This window comes from Calonectris borealis, chromosome 1 (genome assembly GCF_964195595.1).
Source record: "Calonectris borealis chromosome 1, bCalBor7.hap1.2, whole genome shotgun sequence".
Lineage (NCBI taxonomy): Eukaryota > Metazoa > Chordata > Aves > Procellariiformes > Procellariidae > Calonectris > Calonectris borealis.
The window spans coordinates 25542980-25561456 of record NC_134312.1 but is presented as its reverse complement, the minus strand read 5'-3'; the positions used below and the strand labels follow the sequence as shown (position 1 = coordinate 25561456).

The following is an 18477-nucleotide window of genomic DNA, read 5'->3' as shown; positions in this document are numbered from 1 at the left end:
GTGAATCACTTTCATGCTGAAAGAAGTAAGCTTTAGCTTACTTTGAGCCTTTATGGAATGTGCTTTTAGTCCAAGATGGAAAGAGAGCTAAAAGCATCACGGTGAGCTGCACAGCTATGGTGGAGCTGTGGGTTCCCAGCACACTTTGAGACACATGACATTATTCCCCTCTGAGTCCCTTGCCAGGAGCAAGGCATAGAAGACCCATCAACTCAAAGCATGCAGAGAAACAGAGGGAGCTAAATGGAAAGCATCACTTCTTTTTGTTCCCTTGTTTAATTTTCTCAATTGTATTTGCTGCATGTCTGAAGCACAGTCAGAAGGCTGAGAGTTGAAATAAGGCAACAGGGATAATTTACAATTAATCACCAATTACTGCTGCAAGCCTCAGATCAGAACCTGTATTTCAAAAGAACTTTCTTCTCCAGGTACACAAATTACATCAGTTACTGGGGCCCCAAGGACCAGCCTACTCAGTCTTTTCACAATTGAGCATTTGTATAGTCGTTAGGATGCCATTGTCCAGAAGAAAAAAGTTTGTGTTTTAAGATTACTTCTGTAAGTCTATCACTCCCTCCCAACATAAGCAGAGAAGGAATGGATGGATAGCAACTAAAACCAGCTCCAATACAGTAAGGACAAGGAAATCAATTGATTCTGGAGCTAAGACTACAGGGCTTCTAAAACTTCACCCATATCCCTCCTTCCTACCCCCAAAACCAAACTTCTGAGAAACCTGAGAAATGAGAAAAGGAAACATTTTAACAACTGATGCAAGTCTCATTTTCCAGACACAGAAGACTGCCTGCACAGAATATGAACACAGTAATAACAAGCTCTTCCTGTTGTTGAAAGACAAAATTGAAGAACTGGTTAATTGCCTTATGCTGTTACCAGCGATGGAAAGGTGGCCATTAGTAGAGGATGTCCCTGAGGGCTGATGACTGGAATCGGTGAGAACACTCATGGAAATCATCGTGTGGGCCTCCTCTGCCCAGATATTTTTCATCAGACATCTCCTTTGATCTGGTAGTATCTGAGAAAGGATACTGAATTCCTTGGACTTTGATCTGACACAATATTGCTGCTTGAATGTTATTAAATTTGAGAAACTTGTAATTGTCCATTGCCTTTTTTTAAAATCAAGTTTTGTAAAAGATTTGGCTGTATATTTTTTCATAGTTTTCCGCTAAGTTTTATTCAGCTACCAAAAGCTCAAAATCCAAGTAAAAAGGTAACTTGCTTTCCATTACAAAAGACTACATTTTAAAATTACAAAATTACTTCTTAATTAATGGCAAAAATAAAGGATATTTTCTAATTTAGAGATTTATCTCAAATAGGAAGCTGCTGCACTACTGTCCTGGAAGAAAGTGCAGAGAGAGTTAAGCCAAAGGAGTTTGATGTGGGCATTTCAATACTACTGATCACACTGCATGTGCCACAGCTCATTATGACAATGCAAGAAAAACAGTACAGAATTAGACAGTTAGCTTTGCTTTGTTTCATTTTGCTTCCATCTAATTTAACTACTTATAGAGGAAATACTCTTGAAAGCATTAAAAACTGAACTGCATTCAGAAACAACCAGTAAAACAGATAAGGGACAGTACTAGGATACCGACTCTTGTAATTTGTCCACAGATTTCTACCACAGCATTCTAGACTGTCTGAACATAAGCAAACCAAGGAGAGGAACTAAGAAAGACCAAATAAACAAGCTGTAATTCCATATATAAACTGACAAAGGTATACTCCTTTTATTGTTAATGTTCAAAGAAAGATTATAGAAGACTCGCAAGTGAATAGACTCAAAACAGGGAGATAAGTACGTATTCATGGCTAATTTTATGCTGGTCAGGAAGAAGGGTCTGAGAAAACGTTGGATTTCATAGAAAGTAAAATCCGATCTCTGATTGAACTACTTCGTGCTCTTAGACTTGGAAGGCTCTGCTGCAGTAGTATCTGCATACAATGAGCAGAATAACATATTATTCATGGTGCGTATTTATCACAGTGAAATGGCAGAGATACAAACACATACAAACAAACGATGCCTGCTGTTCTCAAAGGAAAACCTTTCCTAGTTTTAGGAACAAGAAACAGAAAACTTAAATGTAACAAAAACATCATAGTCTCACCCCCAGAAGATTGTTTATTTTCTCATGCTGGACTGTGAACCAGCATGCTGACATTCCAAACTGAGGGAAAACGCTGAAAGGTATGCAATGCTTACAAGTCCCAAGCACCTAGTTGCAGCTTTCTAGCTGGGAAGTGCTGGCCTAGTAGCATGCCACAGGTGAGGACCTTAACATTTATTTTGCCATCACTGCTGAAAAGACCAAGAAACAGAACGAAGATGTCCAGAAAAATCATATGCATATCTAGGACCATATGAATCTATAAATATAGATGTAGAACTGCATCTTCATTTCAGAAGAAAAAAAAATAGACAGCAGCACTGTCTTTAATCATCTTGCCAGTCACTGGCAACTGTGCAAGCAGGCATGCTGTGTGGGACTCAGCTCTGAACGCTGGAATACACCTCCATGACAACGTGCTGGCAAGCAGACAGACAGAAGCTAGTTCTGCACTAGCTAACTGAGGTACTAGAGAGACAGGGTAGCTCTGTGTACAGCCCCAGACACCTTCTCAAAACACCTGCAGACGTAGCTCCAAGGCCCATGGTACTTCCTATTCTGGTACAGTCACTTGTGAATCCTCCTTCCTTTACATCAGTCTTAAAATTCATATCCCTGCTGATTACTCACTTCAGTAAGGACTGTTACCTAGCTGGGTGTGAGGAATTACAGGAGTAAAACATGAAGCGGTACAAAGTATCGGAACCGCACCAGGATTTGGGACTGTGTTTGGAATGCTAATTTTGAAATAAGAAAAGTGAAAGGTCCAAAGAGGGACCATAATAAATGCCTGATATCAAATTATTTACTACAGATTAAGAATATGTAATTTGCTCAGCATTTTTGTTTTGCTAAGGAGGCACAAGACAGACCCATTTATACAAAGGGTAATACAATAAAAGAAAAGATTGTACAACTTACATTTAAAAAACAGCAAGCTAAGCAATGAGCTTAAGTTAATAAGAAAAACTGAACTAGGAAATTAGGGGAAATGGTTTGATCGCAAGGCCAAGTGGAAAGAAGAATAGTTTCCTTAACGAGGTAGTTACTGTTCACTAGCGGTGCTCAAGGCAGGCATTTACTAACTGCAACAGACTGGGTAATCTATTTCTCTTAGTGTGCTCCATTTAAGATAATGTTGTTTCTTGCTGAGAATCTTGGGTGGATAGCAGCTTCACGCCTGGATTTAACTTTGAAGAAACTCTTTCTTGCTCTGTGAGGAGTAAAACCTTTTTAAGGCAATGAAATACAAAAAGCCATCTCTATGGCACCATAAAGCTTACTTCAGAAAATAAAAGCATGAGAAGAATCTCGTTCTCCAATTTGGCTTTTCACCAATACCCTATAGTGGGAAATGTAGATCAATCAAAACCTGAAAACAGTCACTAAGAAAATATTTACACCATCATTGTCTCTGTTCTGCCTTCACAATTCTCAGAATATAAGAATTTGTTGTTGTCTTTTGAAATTAGTAATAGAACAGAAATGAAATGGGGTTGACAGAGATCAGTGAGACTTTAAAACCTCACTTCTCATTTATTGACTTCTGGATTTCAGCCATGCATTTGCTGACCTTTTTTATCTCTTACTGCCATGTTCTCTCTAGCTTGGTTTACTCAGAGATTATCAATTCACCATTAAGAACAAAATGCCACTTTTCCAAGACATTACTTTAAAGTTTAAAAGTTTTTGACAAGTCACACATCTCTAAGGATTTGACAGGTAAAGCTTTCTGTCACGAAGTAAAATAGTAACAGAGAGGTTCAATCAAAATATGCAAACAGAAGTTATTTATCCCACCATCTAGAAATCTAAGATGAAATGAAATAATATCCAGAGTAAATACCAGTCCTAGAAATTCAATCTAATGGTTCATGAAAACAGGAGGTTTTCTCCTTTACTATTTGTTTGCTTGGTGGGTTGGATTTGGCGTTTTTGTTTATTTGTTTGTTTTGTTTTTAAGATCAAGAAACCCTTTAGCTACTAGTTGCTTGCAATTCAGTGGAATGATTAATTAGAAAAATATGGCAACTTTCTACAGTGGATCTCTAATCAAAACTTGAAGGCTAAAGAAATTATGTGAGAAAATTCCAGTGCCTACAGAGTCAGGAGAGAGAGACCCTGGTTGGACTATCTTTGGCTCAAACAGAGTCCATAGGCTTCTTGTGGAAATTTTCACTTGTCTTGTATTCAGATACTTCAAGTGTACTATTAATGTGAAACTACATGCCTTCCTCCGGTCATGGAGAAAGACAGCAAGTCAGAGATTGGGCTGAATATCTGTTTGACTGCTGAAAGGAGAAAAAAAGTGTCCTGTTGCTCCCTATTATTTTGGAGAGTCCCTGAGATACTGCTGACTGGAACACACAGACATCACAACGTAAAGGCACAAAGGAAAATTCATTGGCATTAACATAACTCTTTTAATGAAATATTTTCCAGTATTATTTCCACTTCAAATGGGCCTTGAGGTCAGCTCTGTGCTGAAACCTGGAAAGGGCAGTGGGAAGGATAACTTAAAAAGATCAAGAGTTGTCTTTCATCATCTAGTGAAAGAAAAATCCTTCCAAATAATGATTTCTAAATTAAAAGAAGAGAGTAAAATTTTAGTATCTCCTGCAAGATTTGTGCAGCACTGATGTTAAACTGTCACATTTCTTATTAGTATCAGGCTAGATGAAAACAATTCCGCTGTTTTCAGTTGCCCAGAAGACAGCATCAACAGAAACGTGTATAGTCCATGTCTCAGTGCAACATCCTGTTAACTGTGCAAAACCAATGTCCATATAAGTTTTGTTTTGCTTTGAGACTGAGTAAAACAGCACTGGGATTAGGAGAAAAATAATTAAGCAATGCAGACCAAACTCATTGTTGTGTAACAATTTGAGCCATTCCTGGTTTTCTAATTGGTTTGTTCAGATCAAGAGACATTCAGAATTTACCTAACAATCGTGTAAATGATGTCATGTAATGCTTACTACAGCAGAGACATACCTCACTACCCAACACTAATTACTTCTGCAGTGTAGTGTCAGATCTACAAGGCATTCCTTATTTACCTAGAACAACAGTGGTCACAAAATGAACAAAAAGGATACCATTACTGGGATTTTTTTTCCATTTAAATTCAATGAGCCATTTCCTCCTCTCATTTAGAAGTTTGAAATACAGGTCTGTTATAATTACATCTGTAATGCTAATATGGAAACTGTACGACATCCTCAGCCAAATTAACAATGATCATCCACAAGTATCAGTATCCAAAGAGAGTGGATAGACACAGTTTCAGCAGCTAGCAATTATGTTCTGTGCAGATATACAGCAAAATGCTTTGCTTCCCTGACACCATACAGGTGGAAATGAAAACGGGATTTCCAGTCTTCGAAAACACAAAGAATATAGTTACATGTAGCTATTTGTAAAGCAAGAAACTAGAGGATTTCAGCACTGACACACTTTCCATGCAAGAGCAATACAACAATGCTCTCTCAAGAGAAAGCTGCGCATCTCAAAGCCCGCAATTCGACTCTATCAGGTGCCTCCTTAGCACAAAAGGGGTCTAGATCATGTAAAGCATGTTTTAATTTATTGTATCTTATTTCCCCCTTACTTCTTTGAAGAAAATAATTAGACTGCTAACATGGAGACTATCTCCATTACACACCAAATTGTGGTTGCTGATCCAAAACGTTGAAGACATAAGAGCTTCTTCAATGAAATGGATGACCTAGATAAACCTTCATTATGCCTCTTTCTTGGAGGTGGCCTAAAAACATTTTTATAAAGCTTTTCAAAGAATTGGCCTAAAACAGACCTCTAAAATAACAGCCCCCATGCCAACATTACACTGACCTCAAGTTTGCCAACATTTTAAAGCAACTGGAAGGAAACTAACTGTGTAAGTGCTGATAAGTGCAACTGTAAATGTATTTCTTGTTGAAAGGCTCCCTCAAAAGGCAAAATACAAGATTACCCTAAAGTTAATGTACGAAAACATCCTGTTGAAACAGCTTCTCCAAATGAGACTCTATCAACAATAAATCCCAAGTTGACCTAGTATTCAGGTTTTTGAAGAGGATCTGAACAGAGCAAAAAGTCCATATTCTTCAATACATATGTATGCCAATTATGACTTTTGAGAAAAACAAATGAAAGCAGAAACCAGTGAATTTATGCCCTGAAACCCAGTTAGCTTCTACAATTATTATCCTAATGTATTTAAATAAATGTTTAATCTACTGATTCCATTATTTTGCTCAATAATATCTAAACAGAACATTCCAACATTTAATTACTATTTATTTAGTGTGTACTATGTTTTGATTCTAATGAATGCTTTTTAGTTCCTTTAAGGGTCATCATCCCTGAAATATTCATCAGGATCAGCTATGCCTTTTGTTGCCTTGAATAAAAACTCTGTACCTAAAATAGCTGATATTAAAAATCAAGCTGTAAAAACAACCAAAATACCACTTAGTTCAGAAAGCTAGTTCCTTTCTGCAATTTCATCAGTAAGATCCTTTTGCCCCTCACTTCCGTGCAAAAAACCTTCAAACCAAGTTTTCCATAATTACGGGCAGAAATAGCATCATTGCTTCACTCCTTCCTTTACAGAAATACCTCATTTTTTTTCAGACTAACCCAACATCTGAATGTCTTCATATAAAAAAGCTCCAATAAACACAATTCATCCTTTTCTAAGGATAAGTGCAAGAAATAATCAATGTTTTTGTCACACTAGCGTGTGCTTCCCCTATGGACCAAACCATTGCTCTGTGTGAAGGAAAGGAAAACATTTTCAGGATGCCTGTAAATGCTTACACAGATTTGATCAAATCAAAGAAACAGTGATATTATCACAGGTACATCTACACTGGCAGATGTTTACCGCATTATTTTATATATAATTTTCTTTCATTCTCAGTCTCTGTAGAACTTTCAAACTCCTTAACAGCCCAATATCAACCCCTCTGAATATGCCCAAGACTGGGGTTGGCCGCCTTTGCCTTGCACCATGACCACGTCAACCAGCTGCCAAACCCCACGAGGAGTCCTTTCTGCACGCCACCCACAGCACAGGGAAGGAAGGTGTTCCCAGCCTCAAGAGGAGCGGGAAAGCAAGCTACATGAGCAAAGACTGACCAAAGCAGCCCCGTCAGGTTTAGGAGAGGTGTGCCTACAGACACCAGTGCACGTCTAACCAGCAACATGCAGCCAGGATTCACTCCAGGATCCCACTCCCCCCTTGCCAACATGTTACCCACAAGGGCTTGGGCAGGCAGTTCAGGATTTGGAACCGAAGGAGAAAAGTATTTGTAGGACACTTGCTCTGCTTACTGCAGAAGTTGAAAGGTGTCATCTACTCCCACTCTGGAGAGGGAAGCAAAAGGGTTTCTCTTACCATTCAGAAAGCTGCAGAGGGTAGATTTGGATTGGATACAAGGAAGAAATTTTTATGATAAGGGTGGTGAGTCACTGGAACAGGTTGTCCAGAGAAGTTGTGGATGCCCCATCATTGGAAGTGTTCAAAGTCAGGTTGGACGGGGCTTTGAGCAACTTGATCTAGTGAAAGATGTCCCTGCCTGTGGCAGGCATGTTGGACTAGATGATCTTTAAAGTCCCTTCCAACCCAAACCATTCTATGATTCTACAACACAGGACCTCTGCTCTTTCTTATTGTTGATTTTGGTTGTTTTCTACTTTCAGTTCCCTTTTTTTAAAATCCTCCTAAACCCTAGGTTTGTACATGAACCTCCTGCCTCATCAAGTTTTGCTGTTGGCCATGCCTCTGTTCTTTCCTATTGCCTGACTGTGGCAGACAACAATTTAATTTGCCAAGGACTACAACACCTGAATTTAAATAGAAATTAAGTTAAATATGATCTCTGTATTACAGACAAAGAGGTACAGTCAAACTAAGTCTGATTTTAAATTCTGAAAACCCCTCATAGTGCTACCTGCCACAGATCCTGCATTATCATTCAGATTTAAGCAGCATGCAGTAATTATGGCTTAGAACCACGTATTTAAAATGAAGCAGCAAGAAAAAACAGGAAAAACACCAGTACATACAATTTCTTGCAGCTGCACAATGCTTTAAGCAGAGTTGAAAACCTGAGAACTTGCAATCATTACAATATTGAAAACATTTTTACAGTATTTCAGACATCCATTACAGTTCTTTCCACCCATTATATTCATATCTAAGACTGCATACATTTAAGACTGAAGAATTAGTACTGTGAGTTTAGCCCAAGGTCTATACATACCTATTAAAGGTATGTATATTAAAGGTGGTGAATGAACCTCTTAGGGCTCTGCACAAGAGCATTTTCCAATCTCCATTAAAGAGCATGCAAGAATTGATGAATGAAAGATTATCTACAATTTTACTGATAACTTTTTAAAAAACTGGGTTGAAATAGGCAAAGAAAGACTTTATTTCATAAGTCACTTTCTCACTTAATTTTACACTTAGCAGTGTATCCAATATAATTACTCATAATAAATTGCCATATGATTGAATTTTTCTGTTTATCCAAAAAGCATCACCAACATCTGATGTTCTACTGATTAGAATCTGGCTCAATGTCTGTAATGGAATTTTCCACAAAAAAAATTCTGTGTTAATTCTGAGAGAATGTTTATAGTTCTCTTTCTGTAATCATTTCCATACCTTCTCTAAAACTGGGATGAAAAAGGAAATAATTCCTCAAGACAATCTTAATTATGTATAGAAAAATGAATCATGCTAAATTTCAGTGATACTTTCAGGAAGTGTGGCGGGATGCTAGGGGGAGATTATGCAGAACACTAAAATAACCATTTCTGGAGAATTAAAGAAGAGTTTATGCAACTCTTCCTATGAATTGTTTTTCTATTAGATTTTTAAGATAAAGGAAAAACAATGCCAGAATATTAATAGAAAATCTTAAAAACCTCAGCAGCATTAGAAAAGACATAAGGCAACAAAATTGACCAGTGTAAACCTTCCCAAGTAGTTCTGACACAGGAGCATGACTCTCTTACACAGTGAAATTCATATTTATTTATTTATTTAGTAAATAAATTACTCTTTCAGCAAATATTTCTAGAAAAGTAAATCAAAGACTGAGCTATAAGTTTCTAAATCCTAGGAACTTACTCTTAGATTCTTAAGAGGACAAATTCTGAACAAGCCCAGGAATTATAGACAGATTTAGTGACTCAAAACACCTGCAACTAGTGATACAGGATTTATGTCACATGCCCATAACAAACCTTCTCTTTCACACTCGGAGTTCAAGAGTTGGATGTGGAAAATCAACTACAGTAATGAGAATAGTCTGGCTTTGCAAGCAATATTGTAATAAGTCTCAAACCATAACTACTGCATAGGATTAAAGGGAAATTAATAATTTTCAGAGTAAAATAATTACTGTGCAGAACACATATTTGTTTCCTTCCATGTCAGATAAAATTGAACTGTAGCTCAGCAACTAAACTATAAGAAAATTAACAATGAAGCTTATGAGATGCTGTGTGACAGAAACAAGCAAGATGTCCGTAATTCAAACTGCTAACATCATCGAACAGGAGATGTGCTGGATCATATGTGGAAGACAGAGATGAGAAAGCATCAGAGCACAGCAGCAACATAACACACAAAGAAGTAATAGAGATTAATATTTTCAACAAATGGGTAACAAAGCAAATGAAAAAGGCACAAGAGACACATATAAGTGATGATATGAGAATATGTGGTAAGATGCATAAAATTTGATTAAAATGCATTGAAGAGGAGCAGTAGCTTGAACTAAGTCTCCATCTGGATTCCATCATTGCAATGTTCATTAAATCTAATATTGCATACTGGTAACTATCTACCCCAAACCTGAAAAGAAATTAAAAATTACTAGCAAATGCTGACTCAAACCGCACAACTGGAAAACGTTGTCCAAGTCTGGAAGGACATCTCTGGAAAGAATGGAAAATGGAATTGGGGGGGGGTGAAATAAACAAAAAAAAGACCGAAGAACCAAATTACAGCTGATAGATGAGCTCACGGTGTATTAATACGGGATGAAGACCCCACTAGCCCATGGTGTCATTATAGCCTTGACAGTGATGCCAAGATCTTTGGAATCCTCTGTTTGAAACTGGACAGCTAGAACATTTGTACACTTAATTCAAAGTGGTAAATGGCTGAAAATAGCTGGAGAATTTGAGTCTTCCATTTTATAGGATTATCTTAGATTATTAAGCATAGCCCTTTATTGCAATAGCAGATACACTGAAAAACATAGTTCTCGATGTATCCAAAAAAATCTCATTAACAAGAGACACAAAGTAAATCTTAACAGGACAGTTACTGTTTAGGCATTTATTTTAAAATCATTTTTATTCACTATCACATCCTCTCCAAGGGCAGGCTACTTCCTCTAACACATCAAGCTTCTTACACAGCTTGTTGAAAGAACCAACCATAAACATTATGTCCTTTTCAATTCTATCCCACGTTCTGCATCTTGAGACACCCCACTCCTCTGAAACCTACTGCTGGGCAGCTAACTAGCTCAGCCTTGCCCTGCACTGTCTTCTAAACTGTCCCTCCTCCTAGTCTTAACTTCTTCATTAGTTATACAGAAAAAAGAATTACTTTCTAACAACTTCTGTATTGTTCTTGCACTCCTACGTAGTACCTCATGAATGTTCATATTCTCTTGTTTCACCTGCAGACTTGTAAACTAAGTTAGACCCATTCCCATCCTTTCACAAGCGTTTTTATGAGATTTCCTTCATTTCAACTGCTGCAGTACTGATCAACTGATCAACTGCTGCAGTACCGTGATTTGGAGAAACTCACACCGGTTCTCACATTTCTGTACAACAGGGAAACCATTTGTCCACCCCGGTCTCTTCTTTTTTTGTGCAACATAATTTAATGTAGATAAAACCAAGCTAGGACATAAGTCACATCTTCTCCATGAAGCAAAATTTCATTTTCTAGGAAAGAATAGCTGACAGAGAAACAGGACAAATGAGATATAAAAAATAAAGCTAAAAATTTTGAAAAAAAGATGTGGTAGAGTGAAATATGGGGGAAGAGCCTTCAAAAGAAATGCAAGTTTAACGTACAGGCCTTGTGATTCATTGAGCAAGTTTGAAGTTAGATGAAACAAAATGAATTCCCAGTACCATTTGCAAAGTCTAAGAAATAAATTCTCTAGCCATATGCTGCTAATATTACAAAAAGGACAGTGAACTTTCCTCTTAGTTTGGAATGGGAGCTGTCCCTTAGGCAATTAAAACCACATCTAAAGATCTGCATTGGTGGCCGTAAGAACTGAACATGCCTGGGAGGTCACGGCAGAATGTGAGCGCTGGCCCAGCTGCGTGGAAAGAAGGGAACAGACAGTTCCTCTCTTAAAACCTCTGCACAGTAACTAAAAATTAGAAGACATGTTTCTCAGGATGGTAACTTACAACTGAAGCAGTGATTAAAAGAGGTAACTTAGACATATGGAGATAAAGATAGCGGTGCCTAGTTCTATCAAACGCTGCCAGAAAGATTTTTAGCACCAGGGGTTTTCCGTTTCGTCTTTTCTTTTTTTTTTCTTTTTTCCCTTCTTCAAAAAGAGTGGATATTTTCCAGTTCAGTTTATCCCTTGTGCCCAGGCAGTGGATTTCAACTTTCAAAATGGCAAAGCTGGAGTAGGAGGACACCGTTTCTAGAAGATCTGGAAGTTCACAGCCTTTGAAACTTAAAATTCATTTCCTTGTATCTGCATTAAAAGAGATCCTATGAACTTTTTAAACAATACAGAAAACAATGCACATAACTTACCTCGTAGTAACTTCGTACAGCATTGCAAAATGCTTCATCTGCTACAATTTGTGTCTCCCCATTCAAAAAGGCCTGGAAACGTTCCTTCAGTATCTGTAGCTGCTGCTTATTAAGCTATGCAAGAAAAAAAAGAAGGAAAGGGGAGAGAACAATAATAAATGCAGTTAGTTATGCAGCACTATACACACTTGGAAGATGTGAAAGGGAAGAAAAGGCAGAGACTCCCTGGCCAGCTGGTTCCCTAGTGAGTCGCACCTCTTCAGAGTCCTACTTGGGCAAGCCAGGTTACTGCAGTAAGTCATGCACGCACTCAGCATGCAACTAAACCTCTACTCTTTCCTTGCTACAGGTAGGTCTGCACGGATACTTCTTCTGAGCAATATTTTATATGTATATGCTGAATAAAATGGCTGACCTTCCCCATGGCAGCAGCACCAGCTAATAAAATTTAGCTCTTAGCTCCAGTCTTCAAACTTTTCAATTTTTTTCAGTCTTCAAATAAGTCAAAAAAACCTGAGATGCCTCCATTTTTTGGAGTAATCTAGGCACTACCATTGGCATGTTTTAATAAGCATGCTCACTGTGAAGAAAATGCTCCCTATGAAGAAAATGGACTTCTAGCCACTGATGTTATATTATACCACTATGAATGACGTGAAACAACTAATCTCGGGGAACAGCAGCCACAAGGCTCCAAGACTGATACCAAATTACATTTCTTGGATTTCATATCAAAATGGAGTGCATTTTGAAAATAGACTCCTAGTAGAGAACATTACATGATTAAACCTTGCAATCAACCCATTTTTATCAAAGTTTAATGTTACGGGAAAAGGCAAAATCTGAACGCTCTCCAGGGATCAAGACACAGGCCTTTTGCCAAGGTTCCTATCAACTCTTGAAATATTTAGTAAGATATTTCTCCTTATCAAATCTGTGAGAAGTTAGACTGTCACATCAAAGGAGACTGCCACTAACATACTAATATAACAAAGCAAGAATTAAAAATAGTTGTTTTGCTTTCCCAGAACTTTTAAACTAATGTAAAGCTTTTATTCCCGTGACTATTCCTGGACTTTAAATTTAACATTACAAAAATTCAAACACAACCGATTGAAAAGTTTTTGCATCCTACCTGTATTTTGCTTAGTTAAAAATAAACAAATAAATAAATGTATAGGCAGAAATTTAAAATATTTTTCCAGAGGGCAGAAAGTTATATTTGTAATGGCTAATCTGCAACAAATAACATTACCCCAATCGCATCATCATTTCTTACAGAAGAACTTTTTGGCATCTACAGTAAGTATGGTGACCTTAGGCTTCCAGGTCTTTAGTGTCAACACTTTGAAGCCATTTAAGCTACAACACTGTTACAAGATTAGCAAAATTACTGCTATCCTGATAACGTGCCTACCTTGGACAATCTCTGTTTCCTTCATATCAAGGGAGGATTTTCATTCTATATAAAGTTTGCTAGGTTTGTCAAGTCATGTGCTTCTATGAAACATGCAGCGATATACTGCAAAACTCTCTCCAAATTGAATGCAAACCTGAAAGCTGTTCTATTTTCAACAATAGTATAGATGCCATCTCAATACTTGATATGAGAAATCCTCTGAAAAATGGCGAAACGTAGGCAGTAGCAATGCAAAGCTAAAGAACTGTGCCTTTGAAAAAAATCCAAGCTAATTAAAAAGACGTGATAATTCTGTTCCTCATCTTAGCAATACAGAACAAGCCCCAAGAAACCCCTACAGAAGAAAAGGCCTCTCGCTGAGGCAAGCAAACTTCAACAGAGGTTGCTATGACTTGGAAAAATTTCCTGCATGAGCTCTTGAGAGCAGCAGCCCAACACTAACACATTGCCAGCCTGTACCACTGCTAGTTAAGAATCAGTGGGAGGGAAGTATTTGTATCATGTCTGCACATACACCAGAAAAGGCATCTATCCACCTGTCTGCCAGCCATCCATTCTTTGCACAGAATCTGTCCCACAAAGGTTAGCTGTTTCTAACAGAAATCAAACTTTATTCCCAGATATGCAAAACAGGTCTTTCCCTTTATTCGATTCCCCTTATTGTTCTCTCATTTTCTAAAGATACTGGACAAGTTGTGATATCGGAAAATGCATATCATTAAGGATGGTCTGAGGGTTTTTTCAGCACACGCTTGTTCTCATAGGGGACTTAAAAAAGAGCCGACGCTCCCACAGACAGTGCACCACTGCTGATCATGCAGCTCCTTCATCCCATGGAATATTCACAGCTCTGCCACGAGAACATGTGGGCTTCCTGCCAAGGCAATTATGGAAATGTGTTTTCATGCTTGCAGACTTCATTCTTTAGGTGATTTGCTTGTCTATTACCCACATATCAAACAAAAACATTATGAATAAGGCAATGAAATATAAATTTAATTATGACTTCCTCACTTCTAACCATCATAGTTCAGCAAACTGAAATGCCTTTAAAATATTTATATATGGCTTTCATATTCACTACTTCAGGTAGTAAGTAATTCTAAGGATTGAGTGGCATTTTAGGATTATTGTACATTTCTTAAATTACTTATGTTTTAGTGCGAAATCTGGATGTGTAGGGGAATAAAGTTCTCCTGCAAAACTAAAAAATAGTAATAATTCCAATGGAAAATATAAAAAGCTATACCTTGCACTAAGGATGATCTGAAGGTTATTTTACAGGTCCCAAGTACTGTCATATATAGAGAAACAGTTGTGTTAACTGCCAAAATACAGAATAATTTATAGTAGTCTGCTGTAGCATACAATTCCTCTGTTTTTTTAATTTGTCAGAATATTGAGTGTACAGTGAATTCTCACTCATCTTTCTTTTTTTTATGTTGGTCATTTTTAATGGATTCATTAACACTCTTCAATTTGCAGCCAAGTGCCTTTAAGAATGAAACAAAACAAAACTAACGGTAAAAGCAGTAGCTTAGAAAGGCCGAGAAAAAAGGGAAGTCTAATTGCATTAGAATGCTATAATAACAAATGGAGAGAAACAGGCATCTGTACAAGACACTAACTCTTGGACACTGCCAAACAGCACAAGTCTGGGCTACCTTTGAAGTTGTCCATCTTGGCTAACAAGGAACAAGAGATGAGGACATCATGCATAACCAGAATCCCAAGTGAAATGCTTAAACTTAAGGGCAATAAGCCTGGCCAGATTCTCTCTGGTAGAAGTTCACATAAAGGAGCTCAAAATCTTTCTCCTGTAGGATTACCTTTCCACTGCACGTGCCCTTTCCTCCTTTCCTCTGTGCAAGACCCACACACATCAGACCTTTGCTTTCAGTCCCTCACTATTTCTTTACATCTTTACTGTCACTGACAGTAAAGTGTCACATCTTCTGTGTCCGCATTTTAATTCTAATAGAAAGAACCATGAACAGCAAAATAAAAATAAAAATTGACATTACTACCTGCACCCCCAAATGTAAACTGAACTCTGAATATCACCTAATATCACTGATTCTGTTGCTTTCCATCAACCTGCTTTAGTTTTGTATTGCTTATTTTGATTTTGCATTATCAGTGGTATGAAATCTGTTGTCGTAAGTCTGTGTAGTACTTCATAAATAACTACTGCTGCTTCATGGGAGAATGTATAACTAAATTCCAGCGACTCAGAATATCAAGTTTGATCGCATTCTGCAGAATGACTGAAGATAAGCAAAGACAACTTGAAGGGAAAACAAGATTAACTGCCCTCAAATTTGCTTCTTCTTTATTGCAGCCACACAACAGATAAAAATTTTTCTTCCCCTCCATCCCTGTGCCTTTTACAAAAGGTAGTATTTATTTTTTACTTTACATTTGCTAACCTTAGTAGACCAAAGAATTAAAACATATATTTAAGATAGAATAAACTTCTCAAAGAGCTATTTAATTTTAAGAATAACTTTTTTCCAAGTTGCAGTAGCAATTTAACTTAACTTAGCAATTTAACATTTAAAAAGTAATAGAAAGGTATCAAAAAAGCCTCCAGCACTTAAATATTAAAAAAAATTTCTCACCTTGCAGTTAACATTTCAAAGAAGTCTTATATATCCTAATATATTCCTCTTTGAGCACTAATTTAAAGATTTGCTTTTTCCCTTCTAAAGTGAAACTTGCATATGAAAACCTGTTTTAGCTCCACTCATATCTTTAAACAATTTCAATAAATGGATTTTACACAGAGTTTAAATTCTTATTTTTATAAGAAGTTGCATTTCAAACAGATCTGGCAGTTTAGGGAATTGTCCCAATGTCACAGGTTTTACTTTATTAAATAATAAATTCCAACATTTTGAAGGAAAAATGAAGCATGTATGTGTTTCTAATGGTAATACTGTTCATCTTCTTTTTGAAAGAAAGAAAGAAAAAAAAAACCCCTCACTTCACAGAGTTTGATGCTCTATTTAGAGAATTTTCATCTGCTTCTCACTGCCTAAGTACACAGAGCAGCTCACTATTGCCCTAAACATACGCAGCCATAGCAGCTGGCAAAGACATAACTCACAGCACAACTGTCCCCTACAAAACTCTGGTCTTTAAAATGAAAAAGCTTAAAATGTGGCCTGTGTGTTGGCCACAACCAGCCTCTCCCTCCATGCCTCAGAGCACCGCAGATGCTGACTTGCAACAACAGCCTGTGGCTGACCCTATTCCCCGCAAGTGCAGTCAGCCAAAGTGCTGGTCCTGGAGGAATAACATTCTGAACCATTGCCACCTTGTGGCACTTTTAGAAATATAGCGAAGAAATAACCGCTGGTTGCACGTCTTCACACTCGGAGCTGGGATCTGTGCGAGTATCAATAAGCCCCTGACCTTAACACAAGCAGCAGCAATGCTTCTTCTCTACTCCCACACTGTAGTGTGAAATTACCCTGTCTCAGACCATATGGGTATTTTAGGAAAATAGCAGGAGGTGATGACTGCAATTATAGAGAGAGCTAGATAAAATATTTCTTAAGCAGACTACAAAAAGAAAGGGGTAAGGAGGCGCCAACCAAAGAGCCACTCCCGAATTCTCAGCTGCAATGTATATGATGTGTAGCACCAAATATGACTTCAGTCCCTGAACACTTCTTAAAAATAAGCAGCTTTGTTATTTCAAAACCGTGCCATTTTGTTCAATGCCTTCCACAGCAGCAGCTTTTGGACAACCTTAGCCAAAACTATACTTTTTGAGAGCAGAGAAGAGTGGAAAAAGAAATAACCCGATGAGCGTTCCCTCAAACAGCTGTCTCTCCCTTCCATTTCAATCAGGAGATAAATTTGCATCTCCTGAATGAACAGAAATGAAGGTACAAGTAAATCCTTTTCCATCCAACTTCTCACACACTTCTTTGAACATAACTTTGCCAAGAAAAAAAAAAAAGGAAAAGAGTAGAAATTATGCCAAGGACTAACTTTCTGATGTCATGAATTGAGTTTTGCTATAGGATAATTCATCCCACTTGCTCATACCTTCAGCCAGAACCAAACCTGGACGATACAACAGGTCAATGCATTTACAGTGACGTTCAATTTAACACACCACTTCCAGGATGATAAAAATTCAACTACCAGTAATTTCCTAGCAATTCAAATAGACTAGGCGTTCAAGGTTCTACACGTTTAACAGGTCCACCTGCACATCAAACCAAGTTTTCAACCTAAGCTCCACATGGCTACAAAAGGAGCATGTATGCACTTTACATGTTTTTTTATGTTTTTTTTTTTAAATTTTGTTTCATATGATTTGACTTTGCCTTGAAAGGTAGTGGATTAAGTGCCAGTCTAACTGCCATCTCCCTGGTCTCCCCACCTTCCCAAATCCTCCAACCGCAGCAGCGTGCTCAAAGATGTCGAGCTCAGGGACTCCCTTCCTGCGCCTCCTCTGCAGGGCCTCCCATCTCAGCTATGTGTGGGTACTGGTCAACCCATCACAGCAGGCTTTCCTCTTCCAAAATGAGCCTTAGAAATGGCAGGACAGCATCCAACAACACTTGAAACAACTCTCGCTCTACTGCCGAGTGAGACTCAAGAGCAACCCAAGTCTTCGTCCCTGACCAACCCTGCTGTAACCCCAGCTTCCCGCCACCACCCATGGTGGTGGGGAGGGCTTTCTGCACAGGGCTGGACTCTGGAAAGCCACATGCACACCTCCCCTGCGAGAGCCAAGGGCAGCGCGCAGAGCCTTAGCCTGAACCCATCATTATCCTCTCCTTCCAGAAACATGAAACGCCTGTGCCACATCATTGGCTGTTAATGAGCTTCATCTCACAGCGGTGATGAGAATAAGCCTGCAAAGCAAACAGCCAGTTATAAACAGCGGTTCTCACTCCATTTCCCCTCCTTCTCCCCCACCTTGCCTCCTCTTCCAGCATCTGCCTACGCAAACAAGAATATTACTTGTGCTTCAGAGCAGAGACGGGGAGTGTTCATTTATAGTGAATTACTCGAGAGATTTTCTTCTGAAGAAGACGACTAAATAAATAGTATTAGAGAATCTCAGT

General features: G+C 38.1%; 1 protein-coding gene across 1 annotated transcript in view; it reads right to left on the bottom strand.

Annotated features, from left to right (window-relative positions):
• The window catches only part of CADPS2 (calcium dependent secretion activator 2), a 331334-nt gene that overhangs the window by 250455 nt on the left and 62402 nt on the right, over window positions 1-18477 (bottom strand). The window contains exon 2 of the mRNA XM_075146854.1: window positions 11968-12081. Within this exon, the coding sequence (XP_075002955.1) occupies window positions 11968-12081 (114 nt within the window). The remainder of the gene's footprint in view (window positions 1-11967; window positions 12082-18477) is intronic.